This window comes from Schistocerca nitens, chromosome 3, assembly GCF_023898315.1.
Source record: "Schistocerca nitens isolate TAMUIC-IGC-003100 chromosome 3, iqSchNite1.1, whole genome shotgun sequence".
Classification (NCBI taxonomy): domain Eukaryota; kingdom Metazoa; phylum Arthropoda; class Insecta; order Orthoptera; family Acrididae; genus Schistocerca; species Schistocerca nitens.
The window spans coordinates 762,555,133-762,579,134 of NC_064616.1; the positions used below are offsets into that span (position 1 = coordinate 762,555,133).

The 24,002-nt window shown below is 38.2% G+C and overlaps 1 protein-coding gene across 3 annotated transcripts in view; it reads right to left on the minus strand.

Annotated features, from left to right (window-relative positions):
* LOC126248759 (extended synaptotagmin-2-B) overlaps window positions 1–12,753 on the minus strand; it is a 163,675-nt gene extending 150,922 nt beyond the window's left edge. Inside the window, exons 1-3 of one of the 3 annotated variants that reach the window (XM_049950110.1) lie at window positions 12,687–12,753; window positions 12,276–12,586; window positions 7,479–7,520 (exon numbers count right to left, since the gene is read on the minus strand). In XM_049950110.1, coding sequence (XP_049806067.1) covers window positions 7,479–7,520; window positions 12,276–12,566 — 333 coding nt within the window. In that variant the 5' untranslated portion in view covers window positions 12,567–12,586; window positions 12,687–12,753. Of the gene's footprint in view, window positions 1–7,478; window positions 7,521–12,275 lie in introns of all 3 variants that reach the window. The other 2 variants (XM_049950112.1, XM_049950111.1) reach the window with 2 other exon arrangements.
* Between the last annotated feature and the right edge of the window lie 11,249 nt (window positions 12,754–24,002).

Here is a 24,002-nt window from a genome sequence, read left to right on the forward strand (position 1 = left end):
TGTCAGGGAATTTTGTTAGATTGCATCAGTGTTGACAAGGACTAAATGCACTGCACTGAAATGAACGCATTGATGGGGATGAAATTAACGATGGTGCAACTATTCTGTTAAGTAAGTATACTTTATATGTGCTATAGCACCCTAGACATAGGGCACCAACAGTGTCATGCACAATATATTCATCGTGTGGGTTGCAGCAAGCTCAACCTCTACAGTGTATACGATATGGAATTTCACAATACTGTAACTCCACAGCCAGACCAGCAGAGAGCATAAACAGCACTCCGGCCAGATCACCAGGTCACATACACAATGACAGAGGTCACTGACAAACTGCACATCTTCATGCATCTGCCATGTCATATGCCAAAAATAGGCCTGCAAGTATCCATCTGTGAGGTGACTACTTAGGTCGGCACTCGACACCAGCGTGGATTCTTAAGTGATCAGTGATGTGGTTGTTGAGGCTTTGCAAACTGCACTGCTGTTCTTCGAGACAACAAGATAGTGTCAGACAGAAAGTTTTTATTCCTGTCAGACTTAGACCTCTCAATACTTCTTCAGCAAAGTACACCATAAGAGGTTGTTAAGTGTTTATTCTCCTTTACTGAAACTTGGGTTTGGACTTTGGTTCTAAACCTGAAATGAGAGATCTATTTTTTCTGTTTTAATCTAAATTTATTAGGACTTCAACACACTGCTCACCAAAGAGCATGTGACTACAGAAATCTAGTTCACTATTTTTAACATAAAGCTTGTATGACATCAAGATTGTGTTAACTGAAGAGTGTGTGTCATAGCTCTTTCAGGATCATGGAAATTATTATTTACTTTGTGATTCTGGGAGTATAAGTGGTTCCGTTATTTACAAATGATTTTTTTTCTAGTTTCACTTACTGAAAGACTAATATTCATTTTATTTCACTTATTGAAGAACCATCCTTTCTTTTGTTTCACTGTGGAGAATATTTTTGTGGAAATTGTGTTCAACAAACTTTTGTTTGTTCCTTATACCTGGGCTGTTTACTTGTGCCCGCCAGCAATGGACACATCAATTTGAAATCTTGATCATTCATGCGCCTCAACTTTAAGCACAATTGCTCTACATTTCCACACCCAAGTTAGACGATTTCAGTTCCGATGTGACATGATCACTTGCTTGAGCAGTTTATTCATGATGTCTTTACTTAAATGTGCTTTGTAGCTCTTGGTACCTGGTTAATAATTTTTACCAACCACTGCCCAGTTTCAATGAGAATCCCTCAATGAGGGTTGCCCTATTTCCCGATGACAAATATACAGGTAACTCTCAGAATATGCATACATGTGTTTCACAATGATGCAGTCAACAAGAAACTTTGTAAAACTGAAGTACTGTTACACAAAAACATAATGGGTTAAATTAGATCTCCTCTCTCTCTCTCTCTCTCTCTCTCTCTCTCTCTCTCTCTCTCTTTCTCTCTCTCTCTCTCTTTGATAGAGGGGTGATCACTGTCAACTGTAGATCTTTCTTCACCATCCCTTCACTATTGTGCTTCTTTACATATGTAGATCATTGTCTACAAACATTTCCATTGAAGAATATCTACCAAAATCTTTGTTGTCAGTTTCATCGCACAGTGTACTACTTTGATTTAGTCCTTCCTACATAAATAAATACTTGTTCTATAGACCATGAATATGACATTTTGTAATGATGTGGAACACGTCACTTTAACGTAAGTTTTCTTTATACAAAATAATTAATTCTTTTTTTTTTTTTTACATTCACTACTTTATATCTAAAAATTCATCTATTGAGCAATACGAGCTGTTATTCAGACATTCTTTTAATTTGTTTTTAACTGTTGGATGGCTATCTGTCAGACTTTTAATGCTATTTGGAAAATGACCAGCATTTTCTGTGCCAAAGTCAGATTTAGCTCAGAATAGTGAAGACTATCCTTTCTTCTAGTGTTGTAGCTATGCACTTTGCCATCATTTTTGAATTGGGATGGGTTATCAATAACAAATTTCGTAAGTGAATATATGTATTGCGAAGGTACTGTGAATATACTTAGTTCCTGCAAGGTGATCTTTGGTGGGCTCCAGCTATTATTCTGATTACACATTTCTGTGCAATGAATACTTTTTCTCTTAAAAGATGAATTACCCTAAAATTGGTGCCTTATGAAAACAGTGAATGAAAATTGGCATAGCAGGGTAATTTACTGATATGTTTATCACCAAAAATTGCAATAACCCTAATAGCATAAGTAGAGGAACCTAACTGTTTCAGCAAATCATTTATGCTTTTACAATTAAATTTCTCATCAGTGCATACACCCAGAAATTTTGAATATTCTGCCTTAGCAACAGACTTCTGATCAATGTCTGTATTTATCAATTGTGCTATGCCATTTACTGTAGAGGATTGTATGTACTGTGTATTCTCAAAATTTAGTGAGAGCCCATTTGCAGAGAACCACTTAATAATTTTCTGAAAGACATTATTTATAATTTCCTTGGCTGATTCTTGTTTGTTGGGTGTGATTACTATACTTGTATCATCAGCAAAAAGAACTAGCTTTGCATCTTTATGAATATAGAGTGGCAAGTCATTAATATATATTAAGAACAATAAGGGAACCAAGAGCGAACCCTGTGGGACATCGTTCTTGATACCTCCAAGTTAGAGGACTCTGCTGATTTTTATAGACTATCTGTACCATTAATTTCAACCTTCTGCAGTCTTCCAGTGGAACATGAATTAAACTATTTGTGTACTGCCCAACTCATACCACAATACTTAAGCTTATCTAGAAGATTTTCCATGACTCACACAATCAAAAGCTTTTGGGAGATCACAAAATATCCCGATGGGTGATGTTTGGTTATTCAATGCATTTAATATTTGATCAGTGAAAGGATATATAACATGCTTTCTGAAAATCAAATTGACATTTTGTTAGTACTTCATTTTTACAAATATGTGATGCTACTCTTGAATACATCACCTTTTTAAGACTTTTGGATAATGCTGTCAGAAGTGAGATTGGGTGGTAGCTGTTAGCATCAGACCTATCCCCTTCTTTATGCAATGGTTTAACAATAGCATATTTCAGTCGATCTGGAAAAATACCCTGTTTCAGTGAGCTACTACATACATAGCTGAGAATCCTACTTATCGGTTGGGAACACCCTTTTAGTACTCTGTTCGAAATTTCATCAATTCCATGTGAGCTTTTACTTTTGAATGAAAGTATTATGTTCCTAACTTCCGTAGAAGAGGTGGGTTGAATTCCAATTTTATCAAATTGCGTAGGTACTGCCTCTTCAATATACTGCCTTGCATTTTCTAATGAATAGCTGGATCCTGTTTTCTCTACAACACTTAAAAATGATTATTAAAGACGTTTTCTAGTTCTGACTTCTTTACAACAAACTTCTTATCGAGTCTGACAGAAATACAGTCTTCCTGTGCTCTCGGTTGCCATGTTTCCCTTTTAACAATATTCCAAATGGTTTTAATTTTACTGTCAGATGTGCTAATCTCAGTCATAATGCACATACTTCTGGACCTTTTTAATAACTTTTCTTAATACAGTGTAGTAGTTTTTAAAAGGTTTCACTGTTTCTCGATCATTAATCCTCCTAGCTGTAAGATACATTTTCCTTTTCTGTTTACAAGATATTTTTTATCCTTTTAGTAAGCCATGGCTTTGCAGATGGTTTCTGACAGTTATATTTGACCATTTTCTTGGGGAAACAGTTTCCAAATTCACTCACAAAGGTATCATGAAACAGGTTACATGTTAAATTAGCATCAGGTTCCCTATACACTTTACCCCAGTCTAGCTGCTGCAGGCTTTACCTAAAATTTTCAACTGCTAAATCACTAACCGAATGCACTATTTTGGAAGACTGTTTTGCATTACTGTACAGAGGTGTGTCATATACTGTAACTAGCTGTGCATCCTGATCAGACATATCATTCTTAACGGGAAAAGCTTTTATTTGATTAAATTTGGTCTATAAAAACATTATCTATCAGTGTGCTGCTTTCCTGTACCACCCGCATAGGAAAATCAACAACTGGCGTCAAATTAGTATAACTTCAAGGTCAAGCTTTCTATCAGACAATCTACATTGAAATACCTACAAACAATAATTTGCTTCCTTCTGTCTGACAGACGGCACAACAAAGAATTCAACTTTTCAAAAATAGCTGAAAATTTCCCTATGGGGACCTATACATGGCTACAATTATAAAAGTACCATTATTTAGCTTAAACTGACATGCAAATGCTTCTCTACACAAAAATTTTTCAGTTCCTAAAGTTTGCACAGTACAACAAATTTTAACATATATGTCAACTCCTCTCTCCATAGTGTCTCTACTTACATGTGCTGAAAGCTTATATCCACCTACATTTACCATTTCCATACCTGTGATTATATGACGTTCACAGAGGCACAGTACATCTATTCCACCGTCAATTTCTAAATCTTCTAAACAAACAAGAAGCTCATCTTCTTTGTTTTTTAATCCCCTGATATTCTGACGCAATATACTAACATTTTCCACTGTGTTTTTATGAGAATCTTGTGATATTTTAACATCTATAGTACCTGCCTGTCTGAGCTTCTAATTAAACTTAATTTCAATCAATGTTTGATGATTGGAACTAATCTTAGCACAAAAAAGAGGTACTCCCATCAGTTTCAGTGCCCCCCCCCCCTTAAAGGTTTTACTATCATATCAGCCAATTTACCCTTCCCTTTCCTACTGAGATGCAGACCATGTCTTGCAAAGTCCCACCTACCAATACCATTAACAGGAACCAAACCTATGGTTGAGAAAGTAGCTATGCCAAGCAGCTGATATAGCTCCATATTGACCCTCCTGAGAGGCCTGTTGAACTGGGGCTATCAATGCCACATGAAAGCAGGAACCAAGCCAACATTTGTATGGTTCATTGCAGATGCTGTTTTTACCAAATCACACTCAATATTGTAGCCCTGCTCCCTATCAATACTGTTTCCCCCTCCACCCACTACCACAACATGACCTTGCTTTGTAATACACCTGCACAATGATACTATTTAAGGATCTAGGGATCCTCACAGTAACCTCACAGTATATATATTCACTTATGAAATTTGTTGTTAATAATCCAACCCAGTTCAAAAGTAATAGCAGTGTGCATAGTTATAACACCAGGAGAAAGATGATCTTCACTATGCAGGGTTAAATCTGACTTTGGCACAGAAAGGGGTAAATTATGCTGCCACAAAAGTCTTTGGTCACCTACCAAACAGCATCAAAAGCCTGACAGATAGCCAACTAACATTCAAAAATAAAGTAAAAGAATTTCTAGATGACAACTCCTTCTACTCATTGGCTGACTTTTTAGATATAAATTAAGGGAAAAAAACAACAACTTAAACATTAGTGTCATGCAATATTTTGTGTAATGTAATATCTTGTACAGACATCTTCTATTAACCTGACACATTCCACATCATTACGAAGTGTCGTATTCATGATCTTTTTCTTCTTTTTGAAATAACTGGTTTCCTAGTGAAAGTCTATTGGGTGCTAACTACAATTACAACTACTTGAGCCTCTTCCTTAGTTGAATGATGTAACAAGACAAATCTATTGTATGTGCCAATGATGAAACTGTCAGATACTGCTCTATTTCTGTGGCCCCTGCTCCTTGCCACCACTTCCCACCTGTCGTCACCCTTCTACCCCCTTAACCTCATCAGTTCCTCCCTAGTACTATCCAGTTCAGCCTTAAGGGCTCTAACATTCCCTATTTATGAAATTCAATGAAATCAATATTTTGTGCCACGCTAACTATCCTTTCAGTTGGAGTAGTAATGTCAATATCCATTTTCTGGAACTGACAGTGTAAGGCAGCAGTTTGCTACAAACAGCATTAAAATATTTCAGACTGATATTTTTCCATGCATATCTATTTGCCTCAATCACCATGTTAATGTTGAACTGTCATGATAGTCTCTTGATGGGAACGTTGTCATTTGAGTTCCATTTGGGTAAAGTTTTGAAAAAGTGTTACATATAGATCATCTTTATTGTTACAACAAACATTTGATCAGTGCACTTTGAAACAAAAATAATGCTGATATTTCCATTTCAAATAATAATGGTAGATTGTGCCCTTAGACTTGGTGAATGGTAATTATAAAATTTCATTTATCTCCTCCTGAAAGGTCTCCTCTACAAATGAGAGTTTTATTTTTTTTAATTTTTAATTTTAGCAGTCTTTAATGTGGCAACAATTCCAGAATAGACAAAAAAGATTGTATGGTTAAACAATTGTTTTCAAAATAAACTCATTTTGTTCAGGTTAAAAAGAGTATTTTAGTGCAAAACTGGTCAATTGCAGTTTTCTTGAATATCGCTTTAAATTCTTTTATTTCAAGTTAATCTTTTAGATTTGGATTCACTATAAGGTTTATTTTACAAAAACCAAATATAAGATCTGTAAATGAACTCTTAGCTTTAACTCAACAAAGACACATCCCATAGCATGCTGAATGTCAACGATATGCGCAACTTCTCACTGTGATACAAAACTAACTTCTTTTCTGATGGACATTGCTGTTTTATGCACCTTTTCACCTTGACAGACACACCTCCTTAGCCTTCTCCTCCTTTGAATACAGAGTATGACATATACACTGTTACATCTCTAGTACAGTGATATGGCAATAAAACAGACGTGTGAACATAATATGTTAAGGTTGTCATTTTGCTGCTGCTGTTGCACTCCAAATGCTATTTAAGCAAGACTCGTGTTTAAGTGAAAATGCAGGTTCATATGTACTTCCATTAAGGATTTTTTCTGAACTATCCATCGTGGAGGCTACTTTCAGAGAATGCTCTGAGGACAGTTACTCAAGAAAGTTTTTTCTCAACTACTGTCTGTGAAAATTGTAATTTTAGCAGTCATTTCCAGTTCCCTGCAGCCTATACTTCTGGTAAACTTTTACATCTATCCCAAAAATCTTACTGCATATATCATGTTTAGAACTGTATAAAAGGTGCTAAAGTATAAGAAAAATATTGCTATGACCATATGTAGCATAGCATATGCCTAACTCAGCATACTACTGAATGTCACATTTTGCTTCAAGGTATCGGAAGATGCTATTTGAGTTTCTAGAGCAAATGAAAAAGTCAACAAGAAGTAAAACTTCCATTGTTATACTCTTTGGACAAGCAACACACAACAGTAGGCTAAACACAACTTAACCCCATACAGCATTTTAATAACTGCAAAACTTCCAAGCACTTGCTGTACTTTGCTTAGTTAAAATGACGAATACAGATTGCCATCTTACCATTAAACACAAATAGTAGCTGACAGTGCAGCAGTATTTGCATTGTACCCCACAATCTGGAAATATTTTTTGGAAGGGCAAACAAATAAAAATTAGAAAGACCACATGGAAAATTGCCTTACCTTATTAACCCATTCAACTCTTTCCACATCGGGGAAGAAGACCTGGAAGGAAAAAATAATAAATAAATAAATAAATCGAACAATTTAATTTAACATAAGTATGGTAAACATTGCACATTACCACAAAAAGTCAGATTATTAATTATTTTTTGCTATATTTAAGTAAAATTGCCCCCCCCCCTCCCATGAACCTTGCTGTTGGTGGGGAGGCTTGCGTGCCTCAGCAATACAGAGAGCCGTCCCGTAGGTGCCATCATGACGGAGGGGTATCGGTTAAGAGGTCAGACAAACGTAGGGTTCCTGAAGAGGGGCAGCAGTTGCAGGGGCAACAGTCTGGATGATTGACTGATATGGCCTTGTAACATTCACCAAAACAGCCATGCTGTGCTGGTACTGCGAACGGCTGAAAGCAAGCGGAGCCTACATCTGTAATTTTTCCCAAGGGCATGCAACTCTACTGTATGGTTACATGATGATGGCGTCCTATTGGGTAAAATATTCTGAGGTAAAATACTCCCCCCATTCGGATCTCCGGGTGGGGACTACTAAGGAGGTGGTTGTTATCAGGAGAAAGAAAACTAGCATTCTACGGATCCGAGTGTGGAATGTCAAATCCCTTAATTGGACAGGTAGGTTAGAAAATTTAAAAAGGGAAATTGATAGGTTAAAGCTAGATATAGTGGGAATTAGTGAAGTTCGGTGGCTGGAGGAACAAGACTTCTGGTCAGGTGAATACAGGATTATAAATACAAAATCAAATAGGAGTAATGCAGGAGTAGGTTTAATGATGAATAAAAAAGTAGGAGTCTGGGTAAGCTACTACAAACTGAATAGTGAATGCACTATTGTGGCCAAGGTAGACACGAAGACAACGCCTACCACAGTAGTAAAAGTTTATATGCCAACTAGCGAAGCAGATGACGAACAGATTGATGAAATGTATGATGAGATAAAAGAAATTATTCAGATAGTGAAAGGAGACGAAAATTTAATCATCATTGGTGACTGGAATTCGACAGGAGAAAAACGAAGAGAAGGAAACATAGTTGGTGAATATGGAATGGGGGCAAGGAATGAAAGAGGAAGTCACCTGGCAGAATTTTGCACAGAGAATAACTTAATCATAGGTAACACTTGGTTCAAGAATCGTGAAAGGAGGTTGTATACATGGAAGAGGCCTGGAGATACTGGGAGGTTTCAGACAGATTATATAATGGTAAGACAGAGATTTAGGAACCAAGTTTTAAATTGTAAGACATTTCTAGGGGCAGATGTGGACTCTGATCACAATGTATTGGCTATGAACTGTAGAGTAAAACTGAAGAAACTACAAAAAGGTAGGAATATAAGCAGATGGGACCTGGATAAAGTGACTAAACCAGAGGTTGTGGACAGTTTCAGGGAGAGCATTGGGGAAAGATTGACAAGACTGGGGGAAAGAAATACAGTAGATGAAGAATGGGTAGCTTTGAGATGAAATAGTGAAGGCAGCAGAGGATTAAGTAGGTAAAAAGATGAGGGCTAGCAGAAATCCTTGGGTAACTGAAGAAATACTGAATTTAATTGATGAAAGGAGAAAATATAAAACACAGTAAATGAAGCAGGCAAAAAGGAATACAAACGTCTCAAAAATGAGATCGACAGAAAGTGCAAAATGGCTAAGCAGGGATGACTAGAGGACAAATGTAAGGAGGTAGAGGCATATATCACTAGGGGTAGGATAGATACTGCTTATAGAAAAATTAAAGAGACCTTTGGAGAAAAAGAGATCCATTTGTATGAATATCAGAGCTCAGATGGAAACCCAGTTCTAAGCAAAGAAGGGAAAGCAGAAAGGTGGAAGGAGTATATACAGGGTTTATACAAGGGCGATGTACTTGAGGACAATATTATGGAAATGGATACGCATGTACATGATGATGAAATGGGAGATATGATACTGCGTGAAGAGTTTGACACAGCACTGAAAGAGTTAAGTCGAAACAAGGCCCCGGGAGTAGACAACATTCCACTAGAACTACTGATGGCGTTGGGAGAGCCAGCCCTGACAAAACTCGTACCACCTGGTGAGCAAGATCTATAAGACAGGCGAAATACCCTCAGACTTCAAGAAGAATATAATAATTCCAATCCCAAGGAAAGCAGGTGTTGACAGATGTGAAAATTACCAAACTATCAGTTTAATAAGTCATGGCTGCAAAATACTAACACAAATTCTTTGCAGATAAATGGAAAAACTGGTAGAAGCCAACTTCGGGGAAGATCTGTTTGGATTCTGTAGAAATGTTGGATCATGTGAGGCAATAGTGACCCTACAGCTTATCTTAGAAGATAGATGTTTCTAGCATTTGTAGACTTAGAGAATGTTGACTAGAATACTCTCAAATTCTGAAGTTGGCAGGGGTAAAACATAGGGCACGAAAGGCTATCTACAATTTGTACAGAAACCAGATAGCAGTTATAAGAGTCGAGGGGCATGAAGGGAAGCAGTGGTTGGGAAGGGAGTGAGACAGGGTTGTAGCCTCTCCCCGATGTTATTCAACCTGTATATTGAGCTAGCAGTAAAGGAAATAAAAGAAAAATTCGGAGTAGGAATTAAAATCCATGGAGAAGAAATAAAAACTTTCAGGTTCGCCGATGACATTATAATTCTGTCAGAGACAGCACAGGACTTGGAAGAGCAGTTGAACGGAATGGACAGAGTACTGAAAAGCAAAACGAGGATAATGGAATGTAGTCTAATTAAATCAGGTGATGCTGTGGGAATTAGATTGACAGGCGGTGGCAAGGAAAGCATTTGTGAAGAAGAGAATTCTGTTAACATCAAGTATCGATTTAAGTGTCAGGAAGTCGTTTCTGTAAGTGTTTGTCTGGAGTGTAGCCATGTATGGAAGTGAAACGTGGACGATAAATAGTTTAGACAAGAAGAGAATAGAAGCTTTCGAAATGTGGTGCTACAGAAGAATGCTGAAGATTAGATGGGTAGACCACATAACTAATGAGGAGGTACTGAACAGAATTAGGGAGAAGAGGAGTTTGTGGCACAACTTGACTAGAAGAAGGGATCGGTTGGTAGGACGTGTTATGAGGCATCAAGTGATCACCAATTCAGTATTGGAGGGCAGCGTGGAGGGTAAAGATCGTAGAGGCAGACCAAGAAATGAATACACTAAGCAGATTCAGAAGGATGTAGGTTGCAGTAGGTACTGGGAGCTGAAGAAGCTTGCACAGGATAGAGTAGCATGGAGAGCTGAATCAAACCAGTCTCTGGACTGAAGACCACAACACAAGTAAAATTGTCTTCTAAGTTTAAATGTCATTGTGTGTGAAACCTGAAAGGGAAGTACAATCAAGAATCTCACACTTTAGGTACCAAGAAACCTCCACCAAGACCTGGAGAGATTATCATGTAATATCCTGTTGATGATTAAGTCATTGCAGATGAGGCCACAAGCTTGGGATGCAAAGTACATCAAACCTACTCCAAAGTTCAATCAACATTATAAACACAGTTTAAATGAAAACAAACAATGTGAATGCAAATAATGCACTAAAAAGGTGTTTTTTTTAATAATTTCAATTGAGAAACTCTATAATGAGGGAATAAATATTCTAATACTGCATCTGCATATAATGCAAATAATGTACAACTTTCTTCATCAAAGTCAGAATTGTAGCAAGCTGCACACAAAGTAAGCACCATACACATACTTCATTAACATAGATGTGGAAGATTTTTTTGAATAACAAGAGTAATTTTCTGTTTACTCATTAGAAGTCAATGCAGATACTATTTTCACAGTGCTTAACGAAAACGATTTTTGGAATTTAACAACCATCAGCAAGTGAAAAGTGGGATTTTTTTATGTTATTGACAGCAGTCTGGAGAGGAGGGTATAATGGTGGCACAAAGAAATTTTGACAAGCATTTACAAGCGTATTTGCAAATGGCTATGTGCAACTGAAACTTGGGCTCTATATACTAATTCTCTAACTGTACCGCAGAGAACAGTGTTTAACAACAATTTCGTGGCATGTTGTACAACTATGATATAGCGGGAATAATTTTTCCTTTTTAATACATGTGTTTTTGGATAGGATTCGCCTTTAGCAAAACAGAATTCTGTTGTTTAACACAAACATGTTTCACTACAGTTGTAGCATCTTCAGTGGGCTTTTATTTTGTGGTTTTCCTGTTTTTTTTTTTCCCCACAGTTTGTATCTGCAACCACTTACAAACTGTGAAACAAAAGAGTCCCTGTAGAAACATTATACATCAGGAAAACCACACCATGTGGTAAAACGCCATAAAATAAAAGCCCACTGAAGATGCTGCAACTGCAGTGAAACATGTTTGGCTTAAAACACAATGTTATGTTTTGTAAAAGGCCGACCCTATCCAAAAACATATGTATTGTTAAAGCAAACGCGAGAAAGATAGAGCTTCAACCCCAATATGATTATTTTCCTTTTTATTTTATTTCCGTTCTTCGAAAATGCAACGATTAGTTCTAATAGATGTAGCATTAATATTGTCCATATTTTTAAGTTTAAGCAACATTAATTTATAATGCTTCCAGCTATGTGTAGTTCGGAACACAGAAGAAAATATTTGGCTATTCTCTCAATCATGTTGATTCCACGGATATCTTTAGTTTAAGAATGACAATGCAACGATTGCGCATCCCGGTTTCATGTCAGTGACGGAACACACTGAGTACGAACTATATCCGACACAAAACAGTTATATCAAAAATAATTTACGGAATGTCTGGGATTAACACTTAATAAACTTACCCAGCTTGGTAGTTCGTCGACTCTTGCCAGAATTACTTCTTTTTCCTGGCACAATGCTGATGCTTTGGCAATGTTTCGTTGGAGCTCTTTCTCTTTTTTCCACTCATCTCTTATGACAGATAATACGATAGGTCCTATCAGCCACGCTATACTGAATTCCATGTACCCAAGCGCATACACCAACGCAACTGTCCCTAACTTTTTTACAAAACTATACATAACATGCATTATGTTCACTCCCCCTATTCGTTTTGGGGCATATGCGGCCTGCTCTTTACTTGGTGCAACCATTCTGCCCGCTGACGGAAGAACTGTGAAAAAGCAATTAAATGCAACTCCGTCAGATCAACAAATGCAAGTGGAAACTGAAGAACACAATGCACCTGTTACTGCTTAAATAACCACACCCACTCCATACACCGGGTGTCACAAATCCTCGTTGTCTGACGTAATATTTATTATTAAACACTTTGGCGGCAAAGTACTTAACTGACGACACCGCAAACGCGCAAACCACTTGCCACATAATCGATACGCATCGATACAGTCGAAAGTTTTAAGGTCGATTCATACTTAACAGAACACACGTCAAAATATTCTTTTTAAATTTTGTACATTTTTTGCATGTAGCCGTCAAGCTAACGACTTTTGCACACGTGATTTATGGATTGAATAATAAATAATCCTTGCTTCACCTCTCATAATATGTGTATCACTTCACTTGCTTACTTTGTTCGTGTTGCTCACAAACTATACTAAGTTGATACAAATATAAGGAATATATTATTAAAATTTTTTATGTACTCTGGATTCACGACTGGACTCCCTGAGACTCAGTCCATGTGTTAATGTAATTACTCTACTCTGTAACCTCAACGTTCTATTCAAGTGTAGATTTGCTGCATAGATCCACAGTTTAGTCCCATTATTAAGAAAAGGATAAATTGTGCTTTAGCATGGAATTTTTAAGATTTGGGTTTGGAACTATTTTTGCCAGCTGGGTTGTCAGATACTAGGTACTGCTGATTTTCTGGCATACGGAATCAATGTGATCCGCACATCGAAGATTTTGGATCAGGTGGACACCAGAAAACTTAATGTTATTAGCAACTATTGACGTAATATCACAAATATTATTTCCACTTCATAAGAGATGGTTGTTTTAAATGTTAGTTGCTGGATTTTGCTGATGTTAGTGTTTAAACCTTGGTGTCGAAAATACGTTGTTATTTACGTCTTGCCCTCAGTTGCAACAGATTATGATGGCTCAATGTCTTTGTCATTAAATAAGAGGGAGGTGTCATCAGCTAGCTTACTAGATGTGAGTATTTGCAGTATTTGAACAGCCATCTTTCCTAATGTCATTCTGTTTTTCTGTTAGCGATTTGTTTTTTGTAAAATGAGCAGAGAGCTGCAAAGGATAACCACTACAAAAACTTTTCTAAAAGGGGGGATCAATGGTACTGGGTGGTTGTTTGAAGCCTCTTTTGCACTTACCCTTCTTATAGACTGGTTTAACAATGCTTGTTTTTACACTCCTAGGACAAGTGTTTTCTCTACCACTACAGTTTATGAGGTAAGGTAGTGGTTTAACTATTTCTTTTATGTTTTTTTTGTTAACTATGGGATTTACCACAACATTCCATACATCTGTAAATTGGTCTTTAATGTGAGGATTCTCTTGCTTATTTCATTTTCATTAACCTTCTGAAATTCAGAATCCACTGTTTGAGTGAAGTGATTCGATAATTCCACAATGCATTCCAAATGGCGGTATTCACGCAGGCCATCAACAGAACTGAATAGGACGGCAAAGAATGGTATATCAAAGCCAAGGTATCTCGGGAAGGAAGTTTTGACACTCACTTGGGTGGGGGGAACTATGTCGTCATCTTTTAACATCAGAAGTTAACCTTCTTTTATGCACTTACTCGCGTTTTAGTACTATATATCGTGCTTGTCCATCTTCTTAGTCTTTGATAATTTTGTTTTGTTTTCGGCACGTACTGAAAATGCTCCATTACGAGTAACATATTGCTTCCACTGAACGCTCCTCCACAAGAGAGGTCAGATAACTGGAAGTGAAAATGATTTGGGTTTTACAATAAGTGGACAGAGAAAAAGGCTGTACTGTGTATGAATAAGAAAATTAATTGAGAAAATTGTTGTCATTAAATAACATTTTGTTAGGACTGAAAAGTTAGATCTACTGAAGCAGAAAAAAGAGCAGTTGTGGACATTATTCAGTACTTAGAGAAGAAAAAGCGATGGATGAGGTAAACAGACTCTGTGTATCACCTCAGATATATTGTTTGATTTGTTTGTGTGCATATAATTTCGCTGGAAAACAAATGTCTGTGTTTTAAAATGTTTTGAAGACACTTTCCTGTTGTCTCGCTTCTCAATAGTTTATCACAAAAACGTTGTCAACGGTATCTGTTATGAACTTTGCTTTAATCACTGACAAATTTTATAATTGCTAGTTTTAATTCTGATACTATATTCCCACTGTTTGTGCCATGAATGGTATCTCATGATGTTATTTTCACCATTTGGCACTCAAGGGCATAACCAAAGAGGGGGTCCAATGAATCCTGAACCCCCCCCCCCTTCCATCATCCAAATGAAGTTATGCACAGCCTAGTTGCCATGTAGTGGAATTAAAAAACATTTTTATTTTCAATCATAAAACGAAAAAGGGATATGTGCTATTAATAGTCAGCAAGTTCAAAGACAGATTTGAACTATCTATGCATCCATAGCACTATCAGCTATCACCCATCCCTATTTTCACCAAGGCTTTACTTCAGCTCACCTATTGTTTTGTTAATCAGCTCAATTCTTTTAATTGCAGTTAAATTTAATGTAAGTGCTATGGTTTATTGTTTTTGTGTTGTGTTTCTAAGTATGGATAAGTTTGTGACAAGAGAGATGAGGAAACCTGTTTCTGATTCGTCCACTAACTTTATGGTAAGTTAAAAATATGTATGTACTACTATGTTAGCCTAATTACCTATCCTAATTACCTATCTATATGCACAATTATATGAAAATCTTGCATCTTTTGTTATGGTACATTTTATTTTGTTTTAAAAATTTGGACAATTACCACCTTTTTCAAATTCTCTACTGACTTGAGGTAGCTCCGCATGTTGAGCTGCTGAGCTAGCAATCCATGAAGTCGAGAGGTGAGGTGATATGACTCCATCTGCCAGCAGACTAGAAAATGGTTTTCTGTTGTTACCATATTTAGTTTAGGCAAATACTAGGATTTAGGCCACAGCCAATTGCTTCTGAATACCTTTCTTTCCTCACAGATTCCAATATCCTGAAAAATTCCAATATCCTGAAAGATCTAGTTCCTCTGCTCACTGGAAAGAGCTACATCAAAGGCAAACCAAAAATCTCTTCAGAGACTCATGGCACTAAAGCTGTATGATAACCAATAATCCAAATTTCCCTCAATTAGGCTCATGCGTTTGCTCCCAGGACATTCTTTAACGCAGACAATGATCTTTCTTAGCTTCTAAGAAATGACAGATGCATTCTTAAAGTGTAAGGCTGAATAATTCCAGATCCTTTGTATTTTCACCACCAAAAATTATTCTAGCTCCTCTGTCGAACGGAGATCTCTTTATTCCAAAAGCGCTGTCGGTAATAATCACAATTTTCCAAAAAATTTGCGCTTGTGTGTTTCTGATCACTTCTTCAACTCAAATCTAGACTGAAAGAAGAAAAGTTTAAAATGACCTTTGAGGGTGAAGTGAGACTGGAACATGACTGCTTCTTAGTGGTTTACCAATGTATGGCACCCTAAATAAAAAGATTGTATCTCTGTTTGATGAAAACACTAAGATCATTTTCGAATAAAATTTTTATCATTCTTTACGAAAATTTTCAGAATAAACCAAAAGTATGAGTCTTTTTAGGGCCCTCGTTAAGACATTGGACCCTCATTTGACACAATCCTGGCTACATCCTTGTGGTACTGGAGTAAGTGAATTGATGGAGAGTTGACGTTCTGCCTAGTGTGAACACTCTTCCATGTTATTGTATGTGGTGTCTGTGTTTTGGACATGTCCAAAAGACCAGACACCATTTTTTGATTCAGCAGCCAGATATATACATGATGTAAGAGAGGTTCAGACCTCACCCACAATCAGGCATTGCAATAAAACCAATGGTGACAAGTGAAAACCTGAGCCAGACTGAAACTCAGTCCCAGATTTCCTGCTTTACATTAGCAGTCGCCTTAACGATTTTGGCTCTCTGAGCATGCACTGCCTCCACCCCACCCTAATTCTCAACTTGTTGCACACTATACATGGCCGGCCGCGGTGGTCTCGCGGTTCTAGGCGCGCAGTCCGGAACCGTGCGACTGCTACTGCCACAGGTTCGAATCCTGCCTCGGGCATGGATGTGTGTGATGTCCTTAGGTTAGTTAGGTTTAAGTAGTTCTCAGTTCTAGGGGACTAATGACCACAGCAGTTGAGTCCCATAGTGCTCAGAGCCATTTGAACCATTTTGAGCCACTATACATGTAGTGCCCACTGTCTGTTATCCTTGTTGCTTGCAGCTTCATTTGGTTTCTGCAAGAGTTCAGGTGTAGTATGCATCTACAATGAAGGTACCATTATTTGCCATCATACAGGTATGTATTATTATATGCATGGGGCTTGTTCTTTTAGCGAAAATACGTTAACTTGCAAAGTTGATAGATGACATCATTTACACCTCCAGTGTTAATTTCAAAATCTTCTGCCCAAGAAACCTTGGCCTAGATATCCTGTTCTGTTCCGATGAAGGCCTATGCGAATGCCACAATTTTAAATGCATTGTGGAATGTGTTGACTTTCCATCCCATCTCATTCCATTCTATCAAGTGTGAATCGATCCTAATGAAGACAATATAAAAGGTAAATGCTTCAGACTCTACAACCTTGTAAAAATATTTCAACACCAAAGTTTTGAAGCCATATATATACATCAAACAAAGTTTTGCATCACCTCAGTTCAGAGAGTTCTGGAACCTGTACAGAAAACTGGAATAGAGGTCAACATAAACATCATTTCCGCCCTTTTTATTGCTTATGAAAACCACACATTGCATGTTGTACCACCATACAGCGAGAACTTCAGTGGTGAAGGTCCAGATTGCTATACACACTAGTATCTCTAATACCCAGTAGCACGTTGTCTTGAATTGATTCTTGCCTGTATTCATCGTGGCATACTATCCACAAGTTCATCAAGGTGCTGTTGGTTCAGATTGTCCCACTCCTCAATAGCGATTCGGCGTAGATCCTTCAGAGTGGTTGGTGGGTCACATCACCCATAAACAATTTCAGTCTATCCCAGGCATGTTCGATAGGGTTCATGTCTGGAGAACATGTTGAGCACTGCTGGCCGGTGTGGCCGAGCGGTTCTAGGCACTTCAGTCTGGAACTGAGCGACCGCTACGGTCGCAGGTTCGAATCCTGCTTCAGGCATGGATGTGTGTGATGTCTTTAGGTTAGTTAGGTTTAAGTGATTCTAAGTTCTAGGGGACTGACGACCTCAGAAGTTAAGTCCCATAGTGCTCAGAGCCATTTTGTTGTTATCCAGAAGGAAGTCATTCACAAGATGTGCACAATGGGGGCGCGAATTGTAGTCCATGAAGACGAATGCCTCATCAATATGCTGCTGATATGGTTGCACTATCTGTCAGAGGATGGCATTCACGTATCGTACAGCCATTTTGGCGCCTTCCAAAACCACCAGAGGTATGTATACGTCAGCCCCACATAATGCCACCCCAAAACAACAGGGAACTTCCACCTTGCTGCACTCGCTGGACAGTGTGTCTAAAGGATACAGCCTGACTGGGTTGCCTCCAAACACGTCTCCGGCGATTGTCTGGTTGAAGGCATATGCGACACTCATCAGTGTGATGCCAATCCTGAGCGGCCCATTCGGCATGTTGTTGGGCCCATCTGTACTGCATTGCGTGGGTCGTGGTTGCCAAGATGGACCTCACCATGGACATCAGGAGTGAAGTTGCGCGTCATGCATCCTATTGTAAACTGTTTGAGTCATAACACGACATCCTGCGGCTGCACGAAAAGCATTGTTAAACATGGTAGCACTGCTGTTAGGGTTCCCCCGAGCCATAATCCGTAGGTAGCAGTCATCCACTGCAGTAGTAGCCCTTGGGCCGCTTGAGCGAGCATGTCATTGACAGTTCCTGTCTCTCTGTATTTCCTCCATCAGTTTGGTTCACTCCAAGATGCCTGGACATTTCCCTTGTTGAGAGCTCTTCCTGGAACAAAGTAACAATGCAGATGCTGTCAAACCGCGGTATTGGCCTTCTAGGCATGGTTGAACTACAGACAATATGAGCCCTGTACCTCCTTCCTGGTGGAATGACTGGAACTGGTCGGCTGGCAGACCCCCTTTGTCTACCAGGCGCAGCTCATGCATGGTTGTTTACATCTTTGGGTGGGTTTAGTGACATCTCTGAACAGTCAAAGGGACTATGTCTGTGATACAATATCCACAGTCAATGTCTATATTCAGGAGTTCTGGAAACCAGGGTGATGCAAAACTTTTTTTGATGTGTATAGTATGTCTTCCCTTTCAGACAAATTAAAATTATAATTTTTCTCCATATTACAATAAAAATTAGCTACCCATCACTTGCAGCTGATATTTCTTTAAAAGTGTTCTCTAACCACCATAGAATACAACTACAATATTAGAGTCCTATGACAGGCCTCTTGTCACTAGAATGGAACAACATGTAAAGAGAAGAAGTATGTATGATGGTAACATCAATAGCGTGAACTGTATGTTAGAACCTACACCACTGTTTGATGTGATAGCTTCTCCTATGACAGTTTTGATGTTGACTTATACTACTGTTCTGATATTGCATGCCCAGTTGTAGTCACAAGAGCTAACCTCAGAAAAATACGAACAAAAGTATCTGGATAAATATTAATGCATTAAAATTATTCTATTGAGCAATGTTAAATGATAATAAAAATGACAACCTAATAAAAGCCTTCAAAACTTATCACGTGTTTTACAAACATTTGTTAACACAGACGAGGACCAACTACTTTCCAAACAAGGTTATGCCTTTACAAAATGTTACTGCTGGTGTCTGGATAGTGATTAACAGTTTTAGAACAATCTGGGACAAATCCTATATCGACTTTGTTATTAACCACAATGGGATGTACATAAAACACCTACTTCAAATTGCTAAGACATTCAATGAAAGCTTTTCTTCACTAGGAAAAGTCTTTAGAGACAAATATAAAAACCTTCAACATTATTTTAAAGGCAATTCATATGAGCACAGAATATACTCAGCCCCCAAGGGTGCAGAGGAATAACTGATATTGTAACATTATCAGTTACTTTGAATCTGTCAGTTGTGCAGGACATGAGAACCTCAATTTAATGTACTAAAAGCGTGCAGACAAAAGTATCATTATCTTTGTCTGCGACAGTAAATAATGTAATAGAATCAGGCATCTTCCCAGACAGACTAAAACTTATCCAGATGACACTGATCTTAAAAAATTATGTCAAATACAAAACAAAAAAAATTAAAATCAATTTCAGTACTGCTTGCCACTTTCAAATTAGTTGAAAATGTTTTCTATAGCAGAAATACAAATTTTCTGAGTATACACAATCTAATTCTAAAAACAAAATGGATTCCTAAAATGTAAATCAACTAAGACAGTAGCTTCTCAGTTAAGGTGAGGGCATGTGGTGGAATTGGTCAAAAAGTGAAATTTTCTGATTATTATCTCTTAATAATGTTTGATCTATCCTGAATAATTTGAGGCATCATTTGTCGATTAATTCCAATTGGAAGTGTAGCTTTTATTGTTTCAAAGTTAATATTGCAAGTGTAAAAAAGTCCAGTCGTTCTGCACTGATTTTCTTAAGTATCTCTATCTTTGGAACTATTCGGTGTAAAAGGCTGTGGTTTTCAGATATTTGTTCCTTGAATTCATGTTAATGTTTGTGTAAGAAGTGTGCAGTGTGTAAACAGAACTGGCATTTTGTGGAGTTACTTTGTGGTTGTAGTGTTTATAGGTTTTGAACTCTAACCATTGTGGTTGTTGCGTTATTACATGTTCTTATACCTCTTTTCAGCATGACGAAAAGAAAGGTTTGTTTCAAGAAGCAACATTTCCATGGGAACCAGCGTACATCTGAAGCACAAACACATGATAAGAGCACGCCCTCTAGTGCTTCATAGAGGAAACTTGGAAACATGAAAATTTCTTTATTAATAAAGAAGATCATGTAAATAGTTCAGGTTATGTTTTATTATATTTGTGTGTGTTAGTACAAGTTTTACAAGATGCTGTCTCACGTAAGGTTTGTGGTCGGCAAATCAGTGTCTGCAAGGACACATCTGCAAGGGCAAGACTTGCTGACAAACTTGTTATTCAGTGCAAAGTTTACAGGCTCTCTACGTCATTTTGGACGTCTCAAAAGTGCATGAACGACTTGTTTGAGAGCAATGTTAGATTATTGTATGGAATGAAGTGCACCGTTTGTGAATTTCACGATCCACACATGCAAGTCAAACTTGCTAAGAAATGCGTGTGGATTGTGACATTCATTCTGCAATCATTTTATAAAATATATGTTGCCACTTTTATGTCATTATTAAGATCAGGCACTTTCGGTTCAAATTCAGTAGTCCAGCCTTGAAAATCAACCTGTAAGGTTTGAAACTAGGCACGAACTATAAGTATTGCAACTCCTGGCAGATTCATTAATAAATGCTTCATGAAACTGAATAAAGTTATTGGTTCCCTGTCAACAAAATGCTGAAACTGAAAGAACAGTTTTTCATGAAGCATTTTATCAGAAAGTTTTTCTTTTCACAGTTAGGTGTAGTTGTTAGTCTCTGCTATGCGTGAGACATTGTGCTTTCTGTATATGTGTATCACAGCACTTTCACTATAGAATTACAGGTCGTAAATGGGTAAAACCATTGACGTAAGCAGCTTTAACAAAGAGCGAATTGTTATGGCCCTGTGCTTGCGAACGAGTATCTTGGAAATGGCGAAGTTACTCAGCTGTTCACACGCTACTGTCGTGAGCACCTATAGAAAGTGGCTGAAGGACAGTGAATCAGTCAGTAGTCGACAAGGTGTTGGAGACCAATACTTCATCACAGAATCGGGTGATTGGAGGCTTGCCCACTCTGTAAATCAGATTAGGCGACGATCTGCAGCAGATCTGATGACTGTGTACAGTGCTGGTGTGGGTCAAGTGTTTCAGAACTAACCATTCAGCGCAAATTGTTGAAGATGGGGCTTCTCACTAGACAGTGCCGATGTGTCCCATTTTGACCCAACAACGTTGTCAGGTGTGACTGGAGTGGGCATGGGATCATCGAGGCTGGACTGTAGATCAATGGAAATGTGTCACCTGGTCAGATGACTTTGTTACACCCAGTCAACTGTTGTATGCACATATGCTATCATTTAGACAAACAGCTATTTGAAACACGCACCACCCTTTGAACAAAGGCAGGCAAGGTCAGCATTATGCTATGGGAACATTAACTTGGGTTTCAATGGGGCATATGATAGTAATCTAAGGCACAGCTGTGGACATGTGAAAATTAATGGCGGACCACCTGCATACTTTCACACTTGATGTCTTTGCTGACAGCTATGGCATCTTCCAGCAGAGCACTGTCCTTGTCACAAGGCCAGAATTACGCAACAGTTGTTTAAGGAGCGTGATAGTGAGGTAATGTTGATGTCTTGGTCAACAAATTCTCCTGATCCGAAACCGATGGAATACGCCTAGGAGTTAGGCCATGTGTTCATTTGACCTAAAGAATAAGCCGACTTAAATGAATGCAATCTTAAGCTCTGCAAGCATCGATGTGCAGGGAATTCTCCCTCTTTTGTTTAATGTGGAACTGATCCAAGTTAGCACATATTTAGTGCTACTTGTTCAATTTAACGGATTTCAGAAACAACGGCTCACTAGACTATAGTGGCCGTTATCTCTAAATGGAAACAAGAAAATGAACGAAGTAAATCGGCTTAACGTGCGACAGTTCCAATTTCATTCTACAGTACAGGTTTGCATGTCAGGCGATGAGAACCTAACACATACGTGGAAGACGAACACTCGACAAAGCAATCGGCTTACATATCGAGCCAGGGCAGGAAACCCACCACCAAAGACAATATTAGTTCTACACAAACCTCAAAGACTTTATAGTACACGCAAGCGACGGCCAATATATGTATCACGCAGCTTAATGAGGTTGAAAACGGTCAAGTATCAATACATGCATACTGTAAAGGTGTGCCAGATCATGAAAGGTGCTAAACGTAAACTAGACTTCCTTCAAAGGCACATCCAATTAGTTTGTATGCTATCCTAAATTGTAGATTTTTCAGCCATTATATTGGGGGCGGGAATGTCCACATGTTTTTCAGGTTTTTTCACACAAAAAAAACAGTAAATTTTCAGGACTTTTTTTTTTCACTATGAAAGCGATACTACACTACGAAACAATATATTATGGCAAGCATAAATTTCACTAGTAAGGAATTCGTAACTATAGAAGGACTAGCAATCTTACACGTTTCATTACACACAGTATGTGTATGTAGATATATCCAGGGCTGGTTTAAGGTCCAAGCGACACAAAGGATCACTTGGTGTGCAAAGCTAAAAGAGGAGCCAAAGGAGCTCCTAGTTCGAAATTTGTGGACAGGATACATCATAGTAGCGAAAACAACTCATTTCTACAAAACCATATTTAGATAATCGCAAGTAACAACTGCTGATGTATAATGGAGGAGGGAAAAGAGAGGACGGCACCAGATGGCATGACCTTTGCGTGGAAAAGTGGAAGACGGGGAAGTTAAGTCATACGAGGGCATGCTGAAAAGTAATTTCTCCGAAGTTATTATTTGAAAACTCTTAAAGCTTTTTTAAAAAAATAAATGTTACTAACATTCTACATCTTTATTCTACATATTTGCAGCCCCCTATCACCAGAGGGCTCCAAATTGTAGGGTGTAACATGGCGGTATGTAACGTAACTATGCAGGTGCGTGAGAAACAGCATGCTGTAATCGAGTTCGAAGAGTGCGTCCACACATGGAGCACCCCCTCCGTCAGCATGGTTGGTTCAAATGGCTCTGATCACTATGCGACTTAACTTCTGAGGTCATCAGTCGCCTAGAACTTAGAACTAATTAAACCTAACTAACCTAAGGACATCACACACATCCATGCCCGAGGCAGGATTCGAACCTGCGACCGTTGCGGTTGCGCAGTTCCAGACTGTAGCGCCTAGAACCGCACGGCCACTCCGGCACGCCCTTCAGCATGACAGTACCAGACCAAACACAAGCACTGTGGTAACTGCCACAATCCGAAGCCTTGGTTTCACTGTCACTGATAATCCTCCATACAGTCGCGACTTGGCCGCACCGGATTTTCATCTATTTTCGAAAGGGTGAAAACAGAGGTGATATTGTGGATCCATTAACAAAGTCAAACATTCTACAACGACGGTATCAAAAAACTGGTTTCTTCTTGGGAGAAATGTGTTCGTCGCCAGGGAATCTATACTCGTATTAAGAAATAAATATGTAGATTTGAAGAATAAAGGTGTAATATGTTAATAACGTTTGTTTTATTTAAAAAGCCTTAAGAGTTTTCATGCAAAATATT